This window comes from Rissa tridactyla, chromosome W, assembly GCF_028500815.1.
Source record: "Rissa tridactyla isolate bRisTri1 chromosome W, bRisTri1.patW.cur.20221130, whole genome shotgun sequence".
NCBI lineage: Eukaryota > Metazoa > Chordata > Aves > Charadriiformes > Laridae > Rissa > Rissa tridactyla.
In genome coordinates, this window is record NC_071496.1 from 27,746,936 (window position 1) to 27,766,810 (window position 19,875).

General features: G+C 42.3%; 1 protein-coding gene across 1 annotated transcript in view; it reads right to left on the reverse strand.

The window, feature by feature from the left end:
* Positions 1-1,157: 1,157 nt before the first annotated feature.
* Positions 1,158-19,875, reverse strand: part of LOC128901976 (junction-mediating and -regulatory protein-like) — a 117,655-nt gene continuing 98,937 nt past the window's right edge. Inside the window, exons 9-11 of the mRNA XM_054184196.1 lie at positions 8,463-8,558; positions 6,616-7,162; positions 1,158-1,468 (exon numbers count right to left, since the gene is read on the reverse strand). Coding sequence (XP_054040171.1) covers positions 1,161-1,468; positions 6,616-7,162; positions 8,463-8,558 — 951 coding nt within the window. The 3' untranslated portion in view covers positions 1,158-1,160. The remainder of the gene's footprint in view (positions 1,469-6,615; positions 7,163-8,462; positions 8,559-19,875) is intronic.

A 19,875-nucleotide genomic window follows, 5' to 3' on the forward strand; every position in this document is an offset into this window, starting at 1 on the left:
ATTCATCAGATGATGTGCTAAGTCACCATCACTTTTTAAACAGCTGTATCACTTTATCAATAGTCACTCTCCAGCTATGGTAATAACTAACCAGGATAGAATTGCCTGATTGTAAACATCCAAAAAGGTTATCTTTTTTCTACTGCTAGTTGTGTTGCAAGGATTATATATATATCTCCCATACTCTTGAAATAACCTTTGATTTCTAAGTAATTTTTAAAATTCTTTAGAGATTGTTATATCTCTCTTTTCTCCAAATTTTAAATACTTGCAAATAAGTTTAGTGGGACCTTTTATTCAGACTTAAGTTCATCCATATGCCAGTAGCAGAAAAGAACCACCACAGAAGAATAGTGCTGTATGGTGGTGTTGTAATCAAGAATCTCTTTGTGCTACTGATGAAGCCTTAATTTTGAAAACTAATCTCTTGCCAATTTCTGGTTTGTTCTGAAATCATTAACTTCATCTGCTGAAGTCTAATATCTGTACTTTCAGGCACTGTAGCTTAGTGTAATGCAAGTTTATGGGATCCGTATGAGTAGCAGAAGTATAAATGATATTTGTATATTTACTGTTTATAGTCTATAAATTCAATTAAATCAGAGTGCTTACAGATTGAGACCAAGCTATCAAAAAGTCAGTCACACAGGGTAACCAATGAGATTTCAATGTGTTCAGCAGTCAAATCTAATCGTCCTTCACTTGGAGCTATTCAGTCTGAAGTGATAAACGTGCTAAATTTTTACAAGGCCAGAAGTAATTAGAAAATAAGTACAGGGTGCATCCAAGAGAGACTGTACTGCTTTGTTACTTAAAAGCTTTTTAAAGCATTTTTGTAAACTGCAAATAGTCCCTTCAAATTTACTAAATAAAACAGAGTTTTTTATAGGAGCAGTCCTGTCACTATTCAGCAAAAGTATTCAAACAATAAGAGGCTAAGATGTTGCCTAAAAAAAGTTTTCCTTACTATAAACTTTAAATTCCTTTGAAAAGTCAGTGATACTAAATTCATATATGCATTTTTACCACGTTGGACGTCAGACAGTTTAGTCACATTCATACTAAGTCTCCTAGAATGCATAACCTGAGGCTTAGCAGCTATTGCTATACAGAAAGTGTTGAAGAAATATTTTTTTTTTTAAGTGTAGGTTAATTACAGGTTAATTTTCCCAGTCTGTGCAAGGCAAACTCTCCTCTTCATCCTCTGATTCAGGTGATGCTTCCTTAATTCGTCGCAATGCTTCATGGATGCTCCTTGTCAGAGGGTCAGTATCAGGCAAAATTGTAAAGGATTCTCTCAAAACATCTTTCTTCACTTTCTTCAGTTTCACCCCTTTCCTGATCTGTGCCAAGATGTTATTGCTATCATCTTCACTGGGAAAAGGAGGAAGACTTCTCTGCTCAACTTTTCTTAAGTGAAAGCTGCCACGCTTCAAGGAAGCCAGCACTTCATCCATTGGGGAACTCACTGCAGAAAAATCAAAAGAACATCAGTATTGTTTTTACTTAATTTATTCAGTCATCTTTTGTATTTCCTACAGACCAAAAAGTAGCCACATGCAATTAGTGTGATAGTCCCATACCATAAGTATAAAGGAGACTGTAGTATTTTCAATTTTATCATTCTGTAGCTCTATTACTATTTTAGGCTCCAAATTTATCTCCCCTATTACCAGGTCAAAACTGGATTAACAAGCAATTATAATTTCTGAAACCAAGTAACCTCATATCAGGCAGGTGTGGCGGTGTGCTCTCCTCTCCTCTCCGCCCCCCAGCTCCTGCTCAAGCCATGGCCATCAGCAGGAGTTGTTATGAGTTGCACTTAAACTTTGGGAGATGGCTGGCAACATAGTCAAAACACTATCTGGAGTGGGGACCTAGATATTTTGTTCCCTTGCAAATATGACCATAGGTCAATTATCTTACTCCATAAATAGTGGGCAGCCCAAGAGCCCCTTTGAGCTCTCCTGCACGGCAGCGGGCTGCACAACAGGATCTCCCCTTGAGTGGGGACGCTCGCTTAAGGTTCTTCTCCTCGAGGCTGAGAGATTCCTTGCCGCAACAGATCCTCGGTAAGTGACTGAGAGCATGCTAAACTCTGAAATCTTAGCTGAGTGATATAAAGGATTGATTGTGCATATATAATCCTTTAGACATAAACCGGTGACCAAGTCTGGGACTAGGATTGGATCCAGCCGCACCTAGACTCCTCTCTGAGAAGGAGTTTAGAAAGCAAGGGGGTCCTTTCTGAACCTCGTGACTCAACGGGAGGGTCTCCCTGACAGCTTGTCTGACCCTGGCCTCTAATGCAGTAAATAACCAAGTGTACCCTTGTAATCGAATCTCATAAAACACCATCGCATTCACTAACTTTGTTAAATCACTGTTTTATGTTAATAAACATTTCACTACTTCTCTCTTACAAGTGAAGTTATTCACTCTGCCCGCAACACCTGGCGTAGTCGGCAGGATGTCAGGAGTTATCACTGATTATTTAGGGAGGCATGGAGTGAACCCGAGCCCCAAATTCGCAGAGGAATGGGCTTGTGATAATTGGTACAATTGGGAAGTCGTTGAAGAGCACTTAAAAGCTATTAGGGGCCGTACAAAGGATGGAAAAGATAAGGGAGTAATCTGCAAGATGTTAGGCACTTGTTTAGAAGTCCGGTACCAAGACAGGGAGAACAGAAATAGGAGAGAGCAGGACCTAGAGAAGGAAATAGAGAGCAGGAAGGCAACTGAGTTACTGATATCTTTTAAAAATTAACAGCTGCAAAAACAATTGCAGGAAGAAAAGGAGAAAAGGCAGAAATTGGGAGAACAGGTCGAAATGATGCTTATGCAGGCTCTCCACCCCTCTGACATTGTACAGATTAGGAAACTGATAGTATCCCCTGAAGATTGGGACGGAAACATTTGGGGTGATCCTGATGATAGCGAGTCAGAAGAAGACGTTCCTTTTTTCCCCGCAAATCCTCCCGAATATGAAGCCAGACCCACTGTTAAAACAGAAGTAACTGCGGGACCTCGGGGTGCTAATCCACGGCATACTACGCGAACCAGCCCCTGGGATCCGTTGCAATTGACAAATTGGCAAGAGAGAGATAGCAGAAACCCCAGTGAAACTGAAACTGAATCCTTGTGGCGAGTGTGCTTAACTGGCGGCGACCGAATCATGTTAAGCCAGGGTGAAGCCAGTGGCTACTGAGGTCCGGGAGTTTTCTTAAATTTAGGACCCGACTTGACAGATACACCCCATTCTATCCAACGTAATTGTGAAAAATAGTGAAGGTATTGTTGGCTTTCGCCATAATAACAAGGCTATAAATCTTTGACTTATAAGGATAACTAACCTTTAGTAAATTAGGAAACATGAGAAACCTCAAAGATAACAACTAATAGCAGCTATGAAGAAAAACATCCGAGAGAAACAAAAGAGAACTTCTCCAAAAGACCCCACAAATGATTAAGAGAAGGAAACAGATGCATAGGAGAAGGGAGCTGATGATAATCGATCCTACCAGAAGGAAACACATGCATAGGAGAAGGGAGCTGATCCTACCAGAAGGAAACAGATGCACGGGAAAAGGGAACTGAAGATCATCGATCCTCAGAAACAATTGTCAGAAGGAAATGCACAAATAGAAGAGAAAAGGGACTAATGATAATCAATCATCATAAACAATTACTCTGCCTAAAAGAGTGAATACGTATGCAATATTGAATGTATATAAGACGTGGGTGAAGTATTAGCTGGGGTGCCTCTGACTTGAGTCATGCACCCAGCGCTGTGCTTTTGCTTTATTGACTTTGTCCCTATAATAAAATAAGTGCCATTTCTGTTTAAGGGATCTGGCTATTTATTACAGTAATGAAAGCATATATTACATTATATTTCTTGACTTTGAAACTCAGGTAATGAGTATGCATCTTAAGTATTGGACTGTGCAGTCACAGAAATGCAAGCACAGAGGAGAGCCTACATTCTAAGCACTTGGATTTTCTGGCTGATTTTATCTACTGTATGACTATTACTACATGCCAGTGAGGGAAGCAGCAGTACAGTCAACTGCAACAGCATGCATTTTCCTGCTCCTCTGGATTCATGTATGTATCAGTGATGTATTTTAGAACGTAGAATCTCTCACTAAGCAAGAGCAAAGAGCTGTAAAAATGTTACAAGGCCTTGTGAAACAGGACGCTTTGCATAAACAATACATGCCTTGCTAATGAATATACCCTTGAAGAAGAACAGAAGGCTGATAACAAGGGAACATCCCTCTGCAGGAGGCACTGAAAACCAGCAGAGAACCAGACAACTGCTGAAAGCAACAAAGATGATCTGCAGTAACTGGGGGAAAGGTAAAGGTGTCAGTGGGAGATCACGACCACCAACTCAATTGGAGACTGAGCAGAACTACTACTACCTCCCCCACCCCCCATACTGGAGCATGTGCACATCAATTAAAAGACATTGTAGCTTTAAATGAAAGCAAGAGACTGTACTAACCAATATAAATTGTTAAGTTAATGCACTAACCAATAATTATAATTAAGGGTGTGTATTTCTGTGTTTTGAACCATATAAATGTCCTGAGGAGACTGTAGGCCGGTGTGCTAGCTTTGTGGATTACCATGTAGCACCCATCTCTGCAGAAATGATTTAAATAAATACCTCTGCTCTGTGTGTACATTGGCGCCTTGTACACCGGGTAAACAACCCCGCTTTGGGACAACATCAGCACCTAGTCACAGCGTGCCTATATAAATTCCCTTCCTTTATAATTAATGAAAACAGAAGTAAGAGTTAAAACTTTATCACAAATCCTTCCTTTATCAACAATTTGAAACTAGTTCTCTGCAGAAATAAAAATCAGGCTTTGGCTCTTTGAAGAGCTACAAGTAGGCAAGATCTCTATGTCAGAGAATGCAATATAATAAAGCACAACAGTCCAAAATAGCTCCCACACACTAGCACATACAACATGCAGCACATATCAATCAATAGATGAATATTTATCTCCAGGTTGGTTTTGTATATTTTTAAAACCTGTTTTGTATTATTGAGTGGACTTTGTCCATCAAACTAATGGCCCAGACAGTTGGAGTAGACATGAGGAAAAGAGAGAAATAAAAGAAGAAAACAGGACCGCACATTTGAAGGAGGAAGGAAGGATTGTAAAATACTCATCTGTCAGAGATGCAAATTTCTGAAGACACTTAAAGACTTGGAACATCTCAGGGAATGCAGAGCAGCAGGTAGAGTGCTGCTGCAGATATTAATGATATTCTTAAGAGGGAGGATATAATTTGATTTTATATTTGTCATTTTATGATGTATAATCAAATTGCACACACAATACATGTTTTATAACATTGAAAAATAAAATAGGTATCAGAAAAATAAACAATAGTACTACAGAAAAATAAAAATGGAGCACAACATCAAAATTGATAAAAAGCTTAAGACACTGTACCTGCAACTTGCAAGACTTGTAAGAGCTTAAAAATTCTATAACTATTCAGTTGCTTCAAAGTTTTTCAGTCATTTAAGGACAATTCTAGAAGAAACACTCCTTGTTTCTTCCTGATAGATGAAAACAGTTCTAATTTTGATTTTATCTGTATGAGAGAAAATGCCAATTGAGGGATGTTTTCTGTAGTTCTAACTGACAGAGCCAGATAGAACTTTTAATAAAAGGTTATTACATCCATATTACAGTAGTGTGAACCAAGGCCCACATGAGGTACTTTTTATCAGTGACTGTTTTATTAACAGTTCAGCTGAGCACTTTTGAAAATCCCATCTCTGATTTTCAAATAAAAGCTTTGCTCTAATATAGCATGTTTCATCAAAACATCACGATTATTTTGTTCAAACACGGCTGCCGTTCTCCTCATTTTATATACAGGATAAAGGATAAACAGTTAAAAACAAGTAGCACAGAATCACAGTGAAGTTGTAACAGCTCCCAGCTCAGCCCTGTGCTCTATTCACTCGCCTCAGTTTCCAAAGAAGTTTTTGATCTTTTAACTATGTATTAACATGCTTTGATGAATGATTATAGATTTAATTCTCAATTGTAGTTAAATGTATATATTCTTAGTCAGCTCTCAAGGGGACTTGAGAGTTTGCGGATTTTTGTATGAAAATTTGAAGAAACCTTGAAGAAAGCAGTCTCATGGTTTCCTATGTCCCAAGACAAGTATTCATTTTACTAGGTCATAAATTATGTAAAATTCTGTTATTTAAAAAAACATTGCACCCTCGGGTGAAGCATATAATATTTGCAGTGCTAGCTGTAAACAAGATAGGAAAAAAGAATCTTTTGGTCAACATTTAGCTCCATTTTCCAGCTAGTCTAACGTGGTATATCATAGGATCAGTTTCACAAGTGTTTTCTGTCTAACTGAACAATTATACCACACGCTGTCATACAGGTCCTAACGTTTGCTTGAGTCGTCAACATTTGTCAACTGAAAATGATTTAACAACTTTCCCATTAATAATTATAAACAATAATAAATAATTCACAGAATACACTTCTCTATATAGCAATTCAAAAGAGGAACTGATGTGCATTACAATTAAAAACACAGAAATGAAAACATTACCTCTCCTCCTGTGTAAACCCTCTAGATCACTGGTCTTCTTAAGCTTCTTCTTGGCATTGACTAGCTGACTGCTGTCAAACAGATGTGCTGTTGGGACACTAGAAGAGTGCTGGACTCCCTTCTCCTCACTCTGACATTTAACAAAGCTGTCACTTTTCTCTAAGGATTTGGTGTCATCTTCCTTGGAGGGCAAAATTGGAAGTGGAGGTGGTGGAGGCAAAGGGGGTGGAAGTGGTACTACAGTAACAGTCTCTGGTTGAAGCTCATTACTGGTGAGCGGAGAAGTACTAACATGAGGCAGTTCAGAGGTAACACCTTTGGGAGGTAACGAGATATCTTGAAGTTGTTTTAAGCTTGTGGATTCCTGCACTTGCAAAGGCTGAACTGCATTTTCCAATTCTAACTCCTCACTTTTCTCTTGGATTTGTATGGTTGCTGGCAAAGATTGAGGCTGATCTACACAGGACACTGAGCTGGCTGCACATTTTCTTCTTGCATGAGCCAGTCGTAGTCTGGTTGATTTAAGTATTACTTGCCCAGGGTACTGCTAAAGTGAAGAAGTTATTTACAATTAGATAAGTACATGCAACACACTATTTTAGATACTAAGTGCTCATCATTAGGGTTTGCCTTTCTGACAAGTAGAACTCATCTACTATTTTCATTCATTTTGCTCTGGGCATAAAAACAAAGCAAATACAGCCTCACCTTTATGCAAAAACGGTCCGTTTCTTAATTTTTATTCTTGGTTAAGCCATAATTTACGTGTGATTGGCCTAGTCAGGGATACATATGAGTTAAAGTTAGGATTTCACTAAGAACCAAATTGTACATTTGAAACTGTTTTTTCCGAAAACTAAAATTCAAAATTTCCTCTTGCTTCCCTTTTCTAAAACTCGTCAGTGGTGCTCTCTGCAGCAAAGTCCTCTCTGACCTTATATGCTGGCCTTAGATGTGAATCATACTGCTTAAAAAGGTATCTCTTGAAAATAACAAACATTTTGAGAATTTCCAAAGTGTTTTTAATTTAGTTCTTAAATTTGATGCTTCAATATCTGTCTTTTCAAATTAGCTTCATCCATAGCCATTTTTATGCAAAAGTAAAAACTACTTCTGAAATGCAGGTCTAAAACATTTTAGACAAATGTGGCAGGCCTAAAGCAATAGAGATCATAATCAATATAAACATGCTCATACATACAGTCAGTTCATTAACAGGTGCTGGTTTAAATAAGTAAATTTGCTTTAATTTACAGAAGCTATGCAATTCAAAAGCCTTGCAAACAATAAGGATATGAAGAGCGTACTGCTAAGCAGACAGCTTTCCAGTAAAGAAATTTCTCATATCTATATTTTTTATGTATTCAGCAAAACAAGCCAAAAAAAGTCTTCAACAATTAATACAGTCTCTGTTTTCTTGCACTTTTATCCCTCTCCTTATTCTCTCCCCTTCATTCCATCTTCTATCCATTTTCTGATACTTACATTGTAATAGGAAGGGGTAGGTATTGGCAGATGTTATTGCAATCAGTGGTAGTGGGGATATGTCAGATGATAATAGTCTTTGTGGGAAATACCATTTAGATTATACTTCTTTTTGGAAAGTTTGCTATGTATCTTGTCACAATGTGTAGATGTGACAGTGAACAGAAGCTTATTACAACACTGGGAACGCAACAGCCAGAGAAATTTGCTTCCACCAATGCCATATTTTGTTGTAAATTTTCCAAAGAACAGTTAACTATAAAATGACAGAGAATAGCTAATAGCATAGTGTAGTCCTGGAATGAGTGAAAATTTCTTTCGCAAAAGAAATTAGTGGAAAAGAGCAACTCTTCTTCTGTTACCTGTTTAAATGTGCGAAGTCTGTCCAGTGTTTTCTGTCGTTCCTGACTAACCCAGGAGTTCTTTCTTTCCTCTTCATCTTGTAGTTGATCTCGCTTCTAAGAAAATATATGGAAAACATGTAAATATTACATCCAGTGCTATGGTTAGCATCATAAAAAAAACAACTGAATTAAAATAACTCTTCTACTAATTGTTAAGAATTACCTAACAATCTATTTCTCAAATAAACACATTTCTGACTTTCAAAACTTTGCCTTTGTCTTCAAAATTATTGTCTTAAAAAAACTATTATGCATTTAATGTTTTATAACTTTGAAGAAATGCAAAGCTCAGTAAAGAAAGATTTCAATCTGGAACTGGAGCGCTTGAAGACTGGAACTTTTTACCTTGAAAGATGATAAGTAACTAGAGATGTAACAGAATATTATACTGAAAAAAAATCCCATAGATTTTAAATTGTATAAATTAGCCAGACAACAAACCAGTATCCATTTTCTCTCATTCCAAAACCAAAATGACAGTTCAAATTGCAATGTTACACATTTAAAACAAGTCATAAAGTTTTTACAGTACAAGAAATCACAAAACTCAGTGCCACAAAGTTTTGAAGACAATATTGAGCAAGTTAAGTAAATATTTTCATTATAATTTACACTAGTAAACTAAAGTTTCATACTTAATTAAGTGATCATTATTTAATCCAGCTTGATTTTCTGTAATCTTTAAATAAAGGTTTGAAGTTCTTCCCTGCAGCTAAGACAGTTATATTTTCTCTTGTTTGGGGATCTTACCTCAGTGAAAACACACATTTGGATCTACCTCCTTTAAATAGTCATCCATTTTCACAAAACTTCAGCAAAATTACAGAATCACAGAAATTACTACATCTTTGAAACAAAATACTACAGTCAAATTTACTGAAAGTGGACACTAGTTATCAGATGGCAAAAGTCACTGTATGTATAACTTCAGAAGTTATCACCCAGACAAACACTCACTGAGTGGTCACTCGCCGAGATAAACAGCTCCGGTGCTGGCACGTCCGCAGCGGAGCCAGGCGATCGCGGCGAAAAAGGGCTTTTCCCGAGCTTTTCTGAGGCCGGGACAAGCCCGGGCAGCGTCTGGGACCCGCAGGGGGCCCGCAGCTCATGCGAGAGTGGCTGACGAGGCAGGAGCGGAGCCTGCAGCAGCAGCGGCCAGCTCCCACCCCCTTAAAAGGCGGCCCCAGGGAGCACGAGCGACTAGGGTGTGGCGCGGCAGTTTGCGCGGGAAGGGCACAGAAAGCTCGGCAGGGAAGCTCAGCCATGGTCTCTACCCGAAAGATGTTGCTTCCTGCGTCTTCTGCACTTGCTAGAGCAGACTTAGCCATACAAACTGAGCTCCTGTGGAAGCATGCAGACACCCAGGTCTCTGGCTGCAGGGAGTGCCTTAACCTGTCACAGCTAGTGGATGGTAGAAGAGGTGACAGCTGCGTGAGATTCGACCAGGTAGATGATCTTCTCAGCCTGGTAGCAGAGCTAAAAGAGGAAGTAGAAAGGCTGAGGAGCATCAGGGAGAGTGAGAAAGAAATTGATTGGTGGAATCAGGCTCTGACCTCCCTGAGGAAAAAACCAGAAGAGCCATGGAAAAAACCCCAAACTGAAGGAGATCTGGTACCTTCCCCCTGCCAGACTGAAGGCAGTGGACAAAAGGAGGCTAGTGAGTGGAGGCTAGTCCGCACTAGGGGAGGCAAGCGAACTCCCTCCTTGCCCACATCCCCTAACCAGGTGACTCCGTATAATAGGTATGAGGCTCTTGAGGAGGTAGGCCAACCCATGGATGGCATGGAAAATGGTTTGGCTACACCAGAAGAGATGCCAGGACCAGAAAGGCCTACCCCCAGTTTAAAAACTGCCTCTACAAGGAAGAAGAGGCGGGTTATAGTAGTAGGAAACTCCATTATGAGGGGAACAGAAGGCCCAATATGCTGGGCAGACCCTTCTTAGGGAAGTATGCTGCCTCCCTGGGGCCTGGGTCAGGGATGTCACTTGAAAACTTCCCAGCCTGGTTCAGCCCTCGGACTGCTACCCGCTGTTGCTCTTTCATGTGGGTAGTGACGAGGTGGCAACACATAGCCCAAGAACAATCAAAATAGACTTCAGGCCTTGGGAAGGTTAATAAGGGAGTTTGGGGCACAGGTTATCTTTTCTTCTGTTCTCCCAGTTACAGGCAGGGACACTGTAAGAAACAGACATGTGCAGTCTGTCAATACATGGCTCCATGGCTGGTGTCACTGCCACAATTTGGGGTTTTTTGACAATGGGATGGCCTACACGGTACCAGGCTTGTTGGTGTCGGATGGGGTTTGTCTTTCTGAAAGGGGGAAGAGGGTATTTGCTCATGAGCTAGTGGGGCTCATTGACCAAGCTTTAAACTAGGCTTGTTGGGGGAGGGGGATGCTACCTGGCTTGCTCGTGACAAGCCAAGGGACGATGCTCCAAGGTCTGAGGGGTGGGTCACTAGTGAAGGCCCTTAACCTGTTGCTCCGAGATGTGCTGGGTACGCTGCAGCACACTCGAAGTCTTATGGGGACGAGCCAGGGGCTCCTGAAGCAATAGAAACTGGGGAGTAACAGATAAAACACCCCAGAGGAAGACCACCTGAAGAGCAGCATGAAGGAAATGCAGCCACTCCAGCCAGTAAGTCAGTTTCATTGGGCGCCCATCTGAAGTGCCTTTATGCAAATACACGCAGCATGGGAAACAAGCGAGAGGAGTTAGAGATGTGCACACACCTCCAGGGCTATGATCTTATTGGCATCACAGAGACGTGGTGGGATGGCTCTTATGATTGGAGCGTTGGAATGGAAGGATACAGGCTCTTCAGGAAGGACAGGCAGGGGAGATGAGGAGGGGGCATTGCCCTCTATGTCCCTGAATAGCTGGAGTCCACGGAGCTCCACCTGGGGATGGATGAAGACCCAACAGAGAGCTTATGGGTCAGGATTAAAGGACATGCAGGGGCAGGTGACATTATGGTAGGGGTCTGCTACAGGCCACCTGACCAGGACGACAGAGCCAATGAGGCCCTCCATAGACAGATAAGAGCAGCATCGTGTTCACAGACCCTGGTCCTCATGGGGGATTTCAACCACCCTGATATCTGTTGGAAGGACAACACAGAGCAGGGCACAAGAAATCCAGGAAGTTCCTGGAATGTGTCGATGACAACTTTCTTCTTCAAATGGTAGAGGAGCCAACAAGGAGAAGAACTATGCTGGACCTTGTCCTTACCAACAAGGAGGGGCTGGTGGGGAATGTCAAGCTCAAGGGTAGCCTCGGCTGCAGTGATCGTGAAATGGTAGAATTCAAGATCCTTTGGGCAGCGAAGAGGGCACGCAGCAAGCACACTACCCTGGACTTCAAGAGAGCAGACTTTGGCCTCTTGAGGGACCTGCTTGGCAGGGTAACATGGGATAAAGCACTGGAGGGAAGAAGGGCCCCAGAGAGCTGGTTAGTATTCAAGGATCACCTCCTCCAAGCTCAGGAGTGGGAAAGAAGAAGTCGGGCAAAAATGCCAGGAGGCCTGCATGGATGAACGAGGAGCTCCTGGACAAGCTCAAAAGCAAAAAGGAGGCCTACAGAGGGTGGAAGCAAGGACGGGTTGACTGGGTGGAATACAGAGAAACTGTCTGAGTGACCAGGAACCAGATTAGGCAAGCTAAAGCCCAGATAGATAGAATTAAATCTGGCCAAGGACATCAAGGGCAACAAGAAAAACTTCTGTAAGTATGTCATGGGTAAAGGCAAGACTAGGGAAGATGTGGGCCCTGTCCGGAAGGAGACAGGAGATCTGGTCACCCAGGATATGGAGAAGGCTGAGGTACTGAATGACTTTTTTGCCTCGGTCTTCACCGGCAAGGTCTCCAACCACACCGCCCAAGTTGCAGGATGCAAAGGCAGGGTCTATGAGAATGAAGAACCGCCCACTGTAGAAGATCAGGTTTGGGACCATCTGAGGAACCTGAAGGTCCATGGGACCAGATGAAATCCTTCCACGGGTCCTGAGGGAGCTGGCAGATGAAGCCGCCAAGCCGCTTTCCATGATATCTGAGAAGTCGTGGCAGTCTGGTGAAGTTCCCGCTGACTGGAAAAGGGGAAACATAACCCACATTTTCAAAAAGGGAAAAAAGGGGAACTACAGGCCGGTCAGTCTCACCTCTGTGCCTGGCAAGGTCATGGAGCAGATTCTCCTGGAATCTCTGCTAAGGCACATGGAATATAAGGAGGTGACTGGTGACAGCCAACATGGCTTCACCAAGGACAAGTCATGCCTGACAAAGTTGGTGGCCTTCTACGATGTTGCCACAGCATTGGTAGTTAAGGGGAGAGTAACAGACGTCATTTATCTGGACTTAAGCAAAGTGTTTGACACTGTCCCGCATGACATCCTGGTCTCTAAATTGGAAAGGCATGGATTTGATGGATGGACCACTCGGTGGATAAGGAACTGGCTAGATGGCCACACTCAAAGGGTTGCAGTCAATAGCTCAATGTCCACATGGAAACCAGTGATGAGTGGTGTTCCTCAGGGGTCAGTACTGGGGCCAGTGCTGTTTAACATCTTTGTTGGTGACATGGACAGTGGGACTGAGTGCACCCTCAACAAGTCTGCCGATGACACCAAGCTGTGTGGTGTGGTCGACGTGCTGGAAGGAAGGGATGCCATCCAGAGGGACCTTGACAGGCTGGAGAAGTAGGCCCATGCCAACCTTATGAAGTTCAACAGGGCCAAGTATAACGTCCTGCACCTGGGTCATGGCAATCCCAAGAACAAATCCAGGCTGGGCAGAGAATGGCTTGAGAGCAGCCCTGAGGAGAAGGACTTGGGGGTGCTGGTGGATGAGAAGCTCAACATGAACAGGCAAGGCGCGCTTGCAGCCCAGAAAGCCAACCACATTCCTGAGCTGCATCAAAAGCAGCGTGGTCAGCAGGTCGAGGGAGGTGATTCTGCCCCTCTACTCCGCTCTGGTCAGACCCCACCTGGAGTACTGCATCCAGCTCTGGAGTCCTCAGTAGAAGAAAGACATGGACCTGTTGGAATGGGTCCAGTGGAGGGCCACGAAGATGATCCGAGGGCTGGAGCACCTCTGCTATGAGGACAGGCTGAGAGAGTTGGGGTTGTTCAGCCTGGAGAAGAGAAGGCTCCATGGAGACCTTTTAGCACCCTTACGGTACCTAAAGGGGGCCTACAGGAAAGAAGGGGAGGGACTCTTTATGAGGGAGTGTAGTGATAGGACGAGGGGTAACGGTTTCAAGCTGAAAGAGGGGAGATCTAGATTGGATATCAGGAATTGGATATTTTTACTGTGAGGGTGGTGAGGCAGTGGAACAGGTTGCCCAGGGAAGCTGTGGATGCCCCATCCCTGGAAGTGTTCAAGGCCAGGCTGGATGAGGCTTTGAGCAGCTTGGTCTAGTGGGAGGTGTCCCTGCCCATGGCAGGAGGGTTGGAACTAGATGATCTTTAAGGTCCCTTCCAACCCGAACCGTTCTGTGATTCTGTGTGATTCTGTGATCACATGTGTTTGGACATACCAAGAGTCCCTAGTGTGGTTGCTTGCTCAGCCATGGGGCTGACTTCTGCTGTGCTCTGTGATGCCTTGATTCCTTTCTGAATTTTTTTTTTAGATACATATGTCCTTGTTACAGCTTCATTGCTGCAATTTGGCCAAAGTGTTCCAATTTCCTTAAAAACCTCAGTTGGGAGGGATTCCATAGGGAGCTTCCATGGAGGATAAAGGAGTTAGTGCATACTGGGAATTTTTCAAGAACACTCTCCTGGAAGTAAAAAAACAGTTCATCCCCTTTAAAGGTAAGGGAAGTAGGTGGAGCAAGAGACCCCCTTGGCTTAACTGCAAGCTTCTGAGTCTGTTAAAAAACAAGAGAGAAGCATACCAGAGATGGAAAAGCAGACAAATACCCATTGAGAACTACAAGGGCATTGCCAGGGCATGCAGTTCGAAAAACAAAAGCTCAGCTTGAATTGAAATTGGCCAGAGATGTCATAAATTAAAAGAAAGGGTTCTTCAGGTACATAAACAACAAGCAGAAACAGAAGGAAAATATTGGCCTGTTGTTAAACAGGAGAGGTGAATTAGTCACTAACAATGCTGAAAAGGCAGAGGTTCTCAACACTTTCTTCACGTCTTTCTTTACCAGCACTGTTGGGCCCTGAGCCTTCGGAACAACAATCCAGGTTGATGCAAACACAGACCCACCATCAGTGAAGGAAGAGTTGGTATGTGAACTATTATAGGAGCATGACCCCTACAAATTGATGGGCCCTAATGCTATCCACCCGAGGATGTTAAGAGAGCTGGCTGACATCGTTGCAAGATCAGTCTCCGTAATCTTTGAGAAGTCGTGGAGAACAGGGGATGTCCCAGAAGACTGGAAGACTGGCTAATGTCACCCCCATCTACAAGAAAGGCTTAAAGGAGGATCCAGGAAATTATAGGTCCATCAGTCTTACTTCAGTCCCTGGAAAAGTTATGGAATGAATCCTCCTGGGGGGAAGCACATGATTGGGAAAAGCCAGCATGGATTCACCAAGGACAAATCATGCTGGACAAACCTGATCGCTTTCTACGACAAAGTAACCTGCTCGGTTGATGAGGGGCAAGCGGTGGACATTGTCTGCCTGGTTTTCTCCAAGACTTTCAATACAGTTTCCCACAGCCTCCTCCTAGAGAAACTGATGCATTATGGTCTAGACAAGTGGTCTGCGCGGTGGGTGGGGAACTGGCTGACAGGCCGTGCCCAGAGGGTGGTGGTAAATAGCTCCTTTTCAAATATATTGGGCCCAACGCTGTTTAATATCTTCATAAGTGATCTGGATGATGGGATCAAATGTACCCTGATGAAGTTTGCCAATGACACCAAACTGAGTGGGGAAGTGGACACTTGGAAGGGAGAGCCACCCTGCAGGAAGACCTGGATAGGCTAGAAGAGTGGGCTAACAAGAACCTTATGAAGTTCAACAAGGACAAGTGTAAGGTCTTGCGCCCAGGAAAACATAATCCAGGAGTGCAGCACAGGCTGGGATCTACCCTGCTGGGGAGCAGCTCTGTGGAAAGGGACCTGGGAGTTCTGGTGGACAAGCTCAATATGAGTGAACAGTGTGCTGCTGAGGCAAAGAAAGCCAACAGGATGCTGGGTTGCATCAACAAGGGCATCACCAGCAGAGATAAAGAAGCCATTATCCCACTCTACTCAGTGCTTGTCAGGCCACACCTGGAATACTGTGTTCAGTTTTGGTCCCCGCTATACAAAAAAGATGTGGACAGGCTGGAGAGGGTCCAAAGAAGGGCCACAAAGATGATCAAAGGACTGGGAAGCCTGCCATATGAGGAAAGGCTGAAAACTGGGTTTGTTCAGCCTTGAGAAAAGAAGGCTTAGGGGAGACCTTATCACCACGTTCCAGTGTTTAAAGGGTGTCTACGAAGAAGATGGAGACTCCTTTTACAAGGAGTCATATGGAAAAGATGAGGGGTAATGGGTACAAGTTACTCCTGGGGAGATTCTGATTAGATGCAAGAGGAAAATTTTTCACAATGAGAACAATCAGCCATTGAAATAATCTCCCCAGGGAAGTGGTGGATTCCCCACCATTGGGCACTTTTAAGATTCAGCTGGACAGGGTGCTGGGCCATCTTGTCTGGACTGTGCTTTTGCCAAGAAAGGTTGGACCAGATGATCCTTGAGGTCCCTTCCAACCAGGTATTCTATGATTCTATGAATCTTTGAACCTACAACACAGTTTGCTACCTACCCATCCTGCCAGTCCAGACTGGAACACTTGTAGCTGGATTTCCCAGTCTGACTCAGGCACATTGCAACTGCTGCACAGAGCTCTGCTCAGGTTCTCTCAAGGAAGTTTCCAAATGTTGCTTTAATTCCTTTGAAAAAATCCTGTCTCCTACCTTAGGTGATGACTGAAATCCTCTGGCTTGATGGGAAGTTTTGCTGCCTGGTATATGATCCCTTTGTTTTATCAGGAAAATCAGCTCACTGAAAACAGCCTGCCAATCCTGAGACGTTACTGTATTTTGACTTGAGGAGTTAAACACACATTATAGGAATTTTTTATTTCTGAAATGCAGTCCTTACCAATAAAGAGCATACAGACTTCTGTCTTCTGAAAATACTTGTATTGCTCACTGTTTTAGCCAGCTTTGATTCAAAATACTTCCTGATGCTTCCTTGTTGCCTCTTCTCTGAGCTTCTTTGGCTGTCTGACTCCATCACTGAGGCTAAGAAATGTTCAGACACAACAGGCAGCAGCTATCTTTTATGTGCTATTCATTTGGGTTGCTGATGTGCCTGCCTGGTGAGCAGGGCACTGGATTATTATGTATCTATCTGGTTCCATAAGCAGTTTAGCACTTTCTTACATTTATTGAAAACACGTGCTTAGCTGTTCCATGTTATGCAGGAGAAAAGAACATAGACACATAAAAGGAAAAATACAAGAAAAATAGGATAAAAAAGTTTTTACTTTGTAGGTTGAAATTATAATAATAACCACCCTAAATAATGCTTTCAAAATTTATTTTTCTTTCAAAGAAGTGGGGAAAAGGTGCCTATATCAAACCAACACATTCTGCTTCTCTCATATCTGTTGAACAAAATTTTCCCTCTGTTTTTGCTCTCTGCATACAAATCAGCAAATGTGCAGAATGCTCTGGAGCAAAAGGGCTATAATATAAACCAAAAGCTTCTGAACAAAGGACAGCAAACCCTCTGGGGACGCCTCTGGGACAGACAGCAAGTGCATCCACATTTGAGCTAGCTTCCACATGGCTAGCAGACTGTAGCAGTGAAGCTGAGCAGTAGTGACTTTGTTGCAGGATGCTCACACTAGATACTACTTGAGTTGCTCGACTACACATTACTATTCTGGCTTCTCTCACTAAGTGAAAGTCGAAGAGAGAGCTATGCCTTTCACTGCTTTTAAAGTCATATTTCTGGTTCCTGAGAAACACTGCTGGAATTATAAAAAAGAATGCAGAGAAAGTAGATTTAATTTTCACATTTCCATCCACAGTTAAGGGCTGTGATAGCTCTCTTTCAGGGAAGTACAAGATCATTTTGCTTCCCATTTCCTTTGTTTTGTTTAGAGAAAATTTATGTCATCATTTAACAAAATACAGTCCAGACTCAGAGAATTTCAAAGATCTTGTTCCCTCTCTGAAAAACTTAAGTTTGCAAATATCTGCATGACCATATTTAATTTACCTCAAAGGGGGGAATCCATACATGCAGATTACACTTAAACATACTTTGTCAGTGTAGGTCTTCCTTCTCCCCTTAGCATCTGGATGCACATATTGATTGTGAAGGTCCATGTAAGGCAATATTTTTGACATTTTCCCCAAAAAATCTAAACCATCTTTGATGGTTACTACTCCTTCCCATGCCTGCATTTGAAAATGACAAAAACTGCCAGATGTATTGTTGCAGCTGAACTTTGCTTGTGCAAGACCAGACAATGAGAAAGAAAGTGGGTATAAATTACGCTTGTGTTTCTTTGGTCCTAGGATGAGCTGCCAACAGCTCAGAGGCAGTACCGGCAGATACAAGTCTCCGAGAGGTTGTGGCAGGCAAGCTACGAGACTCCATATGGTGTGAGAATCCATACTATCTAGAGGTATTGCAGGGCTTTTGATATAAACAGTTGCACCTGCTTTCCAGCTATGTCGCATGGCCAGAACAGTGGAGATGAGATGAACTGACTCCAGGATCTAACACAAAACTCTGTTCATCGTTACCAAACATTTAACATAATGGGGAAAATTTATCCTACTTGTCTGAAGTAAGTGGAGTATAACAAGGAACTAATGCTACTAAGCAAAAATAGAAATTTATTTTAAAAATACCTATTATTCCATGATATGGTCTCTGCTTAGCACCATTCAGAGGTAGTGCACATATTAAGAAAATGTAAACAAGACAATTTGAACATTGCTTTGCAGAGTCAGGTCCATTCCCTGAAAAAAAAATCAGTGTGTAGCTGTGCACTTAACTGGCATGTCCAGTTACTGAGACTGAACTACATGCATTTGGACAGAATTTCTTGATGGTTGGTTGTAGGGGTTTTTTAATTGTCTTTTGACATTCAGACCTAATCTCTAATCAGATTTATATTTGGCCTCGACCTTCCACAACTGACAACTGAAAAGACCCATCCCAAAATATTAATCTTTAATTGATGCATTGTTCATTCTTGCAGGGTTTTCTTTAAAGGGATTATCCTGGGAATGCCACCAATAACATTAAATGATACTTATTTGTGTTACATCTGGTTTAGCCCTTTATATATTTATTATACCTGAAAATTTATTTTCTTAGAGACCTTGTAACAGCATTTCTGCATTATCAGTTCATTTTGTTTGCCTCTTTCCTGGATATATTAGCCAGGAAAAGGAATTCCCAGTCTGTAACAGACAGATTAATTCACACGTTTTTACTTTGTCCACATAGACAAATGCAATTTCTGGATCACTGAGGCATACAGATTATGAACAAGACACTCCAAAAACTAACTATCCAGATGGGGATATACTTACAAAAATCTTTTATGTCAAAGTCTGCTTACAGAGTCTGCACCTCTGCTATGAGGACAGGCTGAGAGAGTTGGAGTTGTTCAGCCTGGAGAAGAGAAGGCTCCGGGGAAACCTTATAGCAGCCTTCCAGTACCTGAAGGGGGCCTACAGGAAAGATGGGGAGGGACTCTTTATCAGGGAGTGTAGTGATAGGACGAGGTGTAATGGTTTTAAACTGAAAGAGGGGAGATTTAGATTGGATATCAGGAAGAAATTTTTCACTGTGAGAGTGGTGAGGCAGTGGAACAGGTTGCCCAGGGAAGCTGTGGATGCCCCATCCCTGGAAGTGTTCAAGGCCAGGCTGGATGGGGCTTTGAGCAGCCTGGTCTAGTGGGAGGTGTCCCTGCCCATGGCAGGGGTTTGGAACTAGATGATCTTTAAGGTCCCTTCTAACCGAAGCCATTCTATGATAAGTTATCAAGAAAAGTGATAGAATAGGTAACTATAAAGAAAACCTCCTGAGCAGAAACAGGAGCTTTAATTCTTAAAAGACTCACAGCATTAAGTATTACTTTTAAAAGATGATGATCATCATAATTGAAAAAAATGATGTCCTTTATTAAGGACCAACTCGTGATTTTAAGCGAGATAAGTATAGATGCATTAGGGAGGGAAAGAGAAGGACATGTCTGAAAAATGATAAAGACAGGAAACAGGAAAGGAAGAGGACTAGAAGCATGTGGTGAAAAGAAAATAACTGAGCAATGGGGCAAAGAAGTTAAAACAGAAGCAGAAAGAAAAGATTATAGCAAGAAGAAAGGATAGATCTC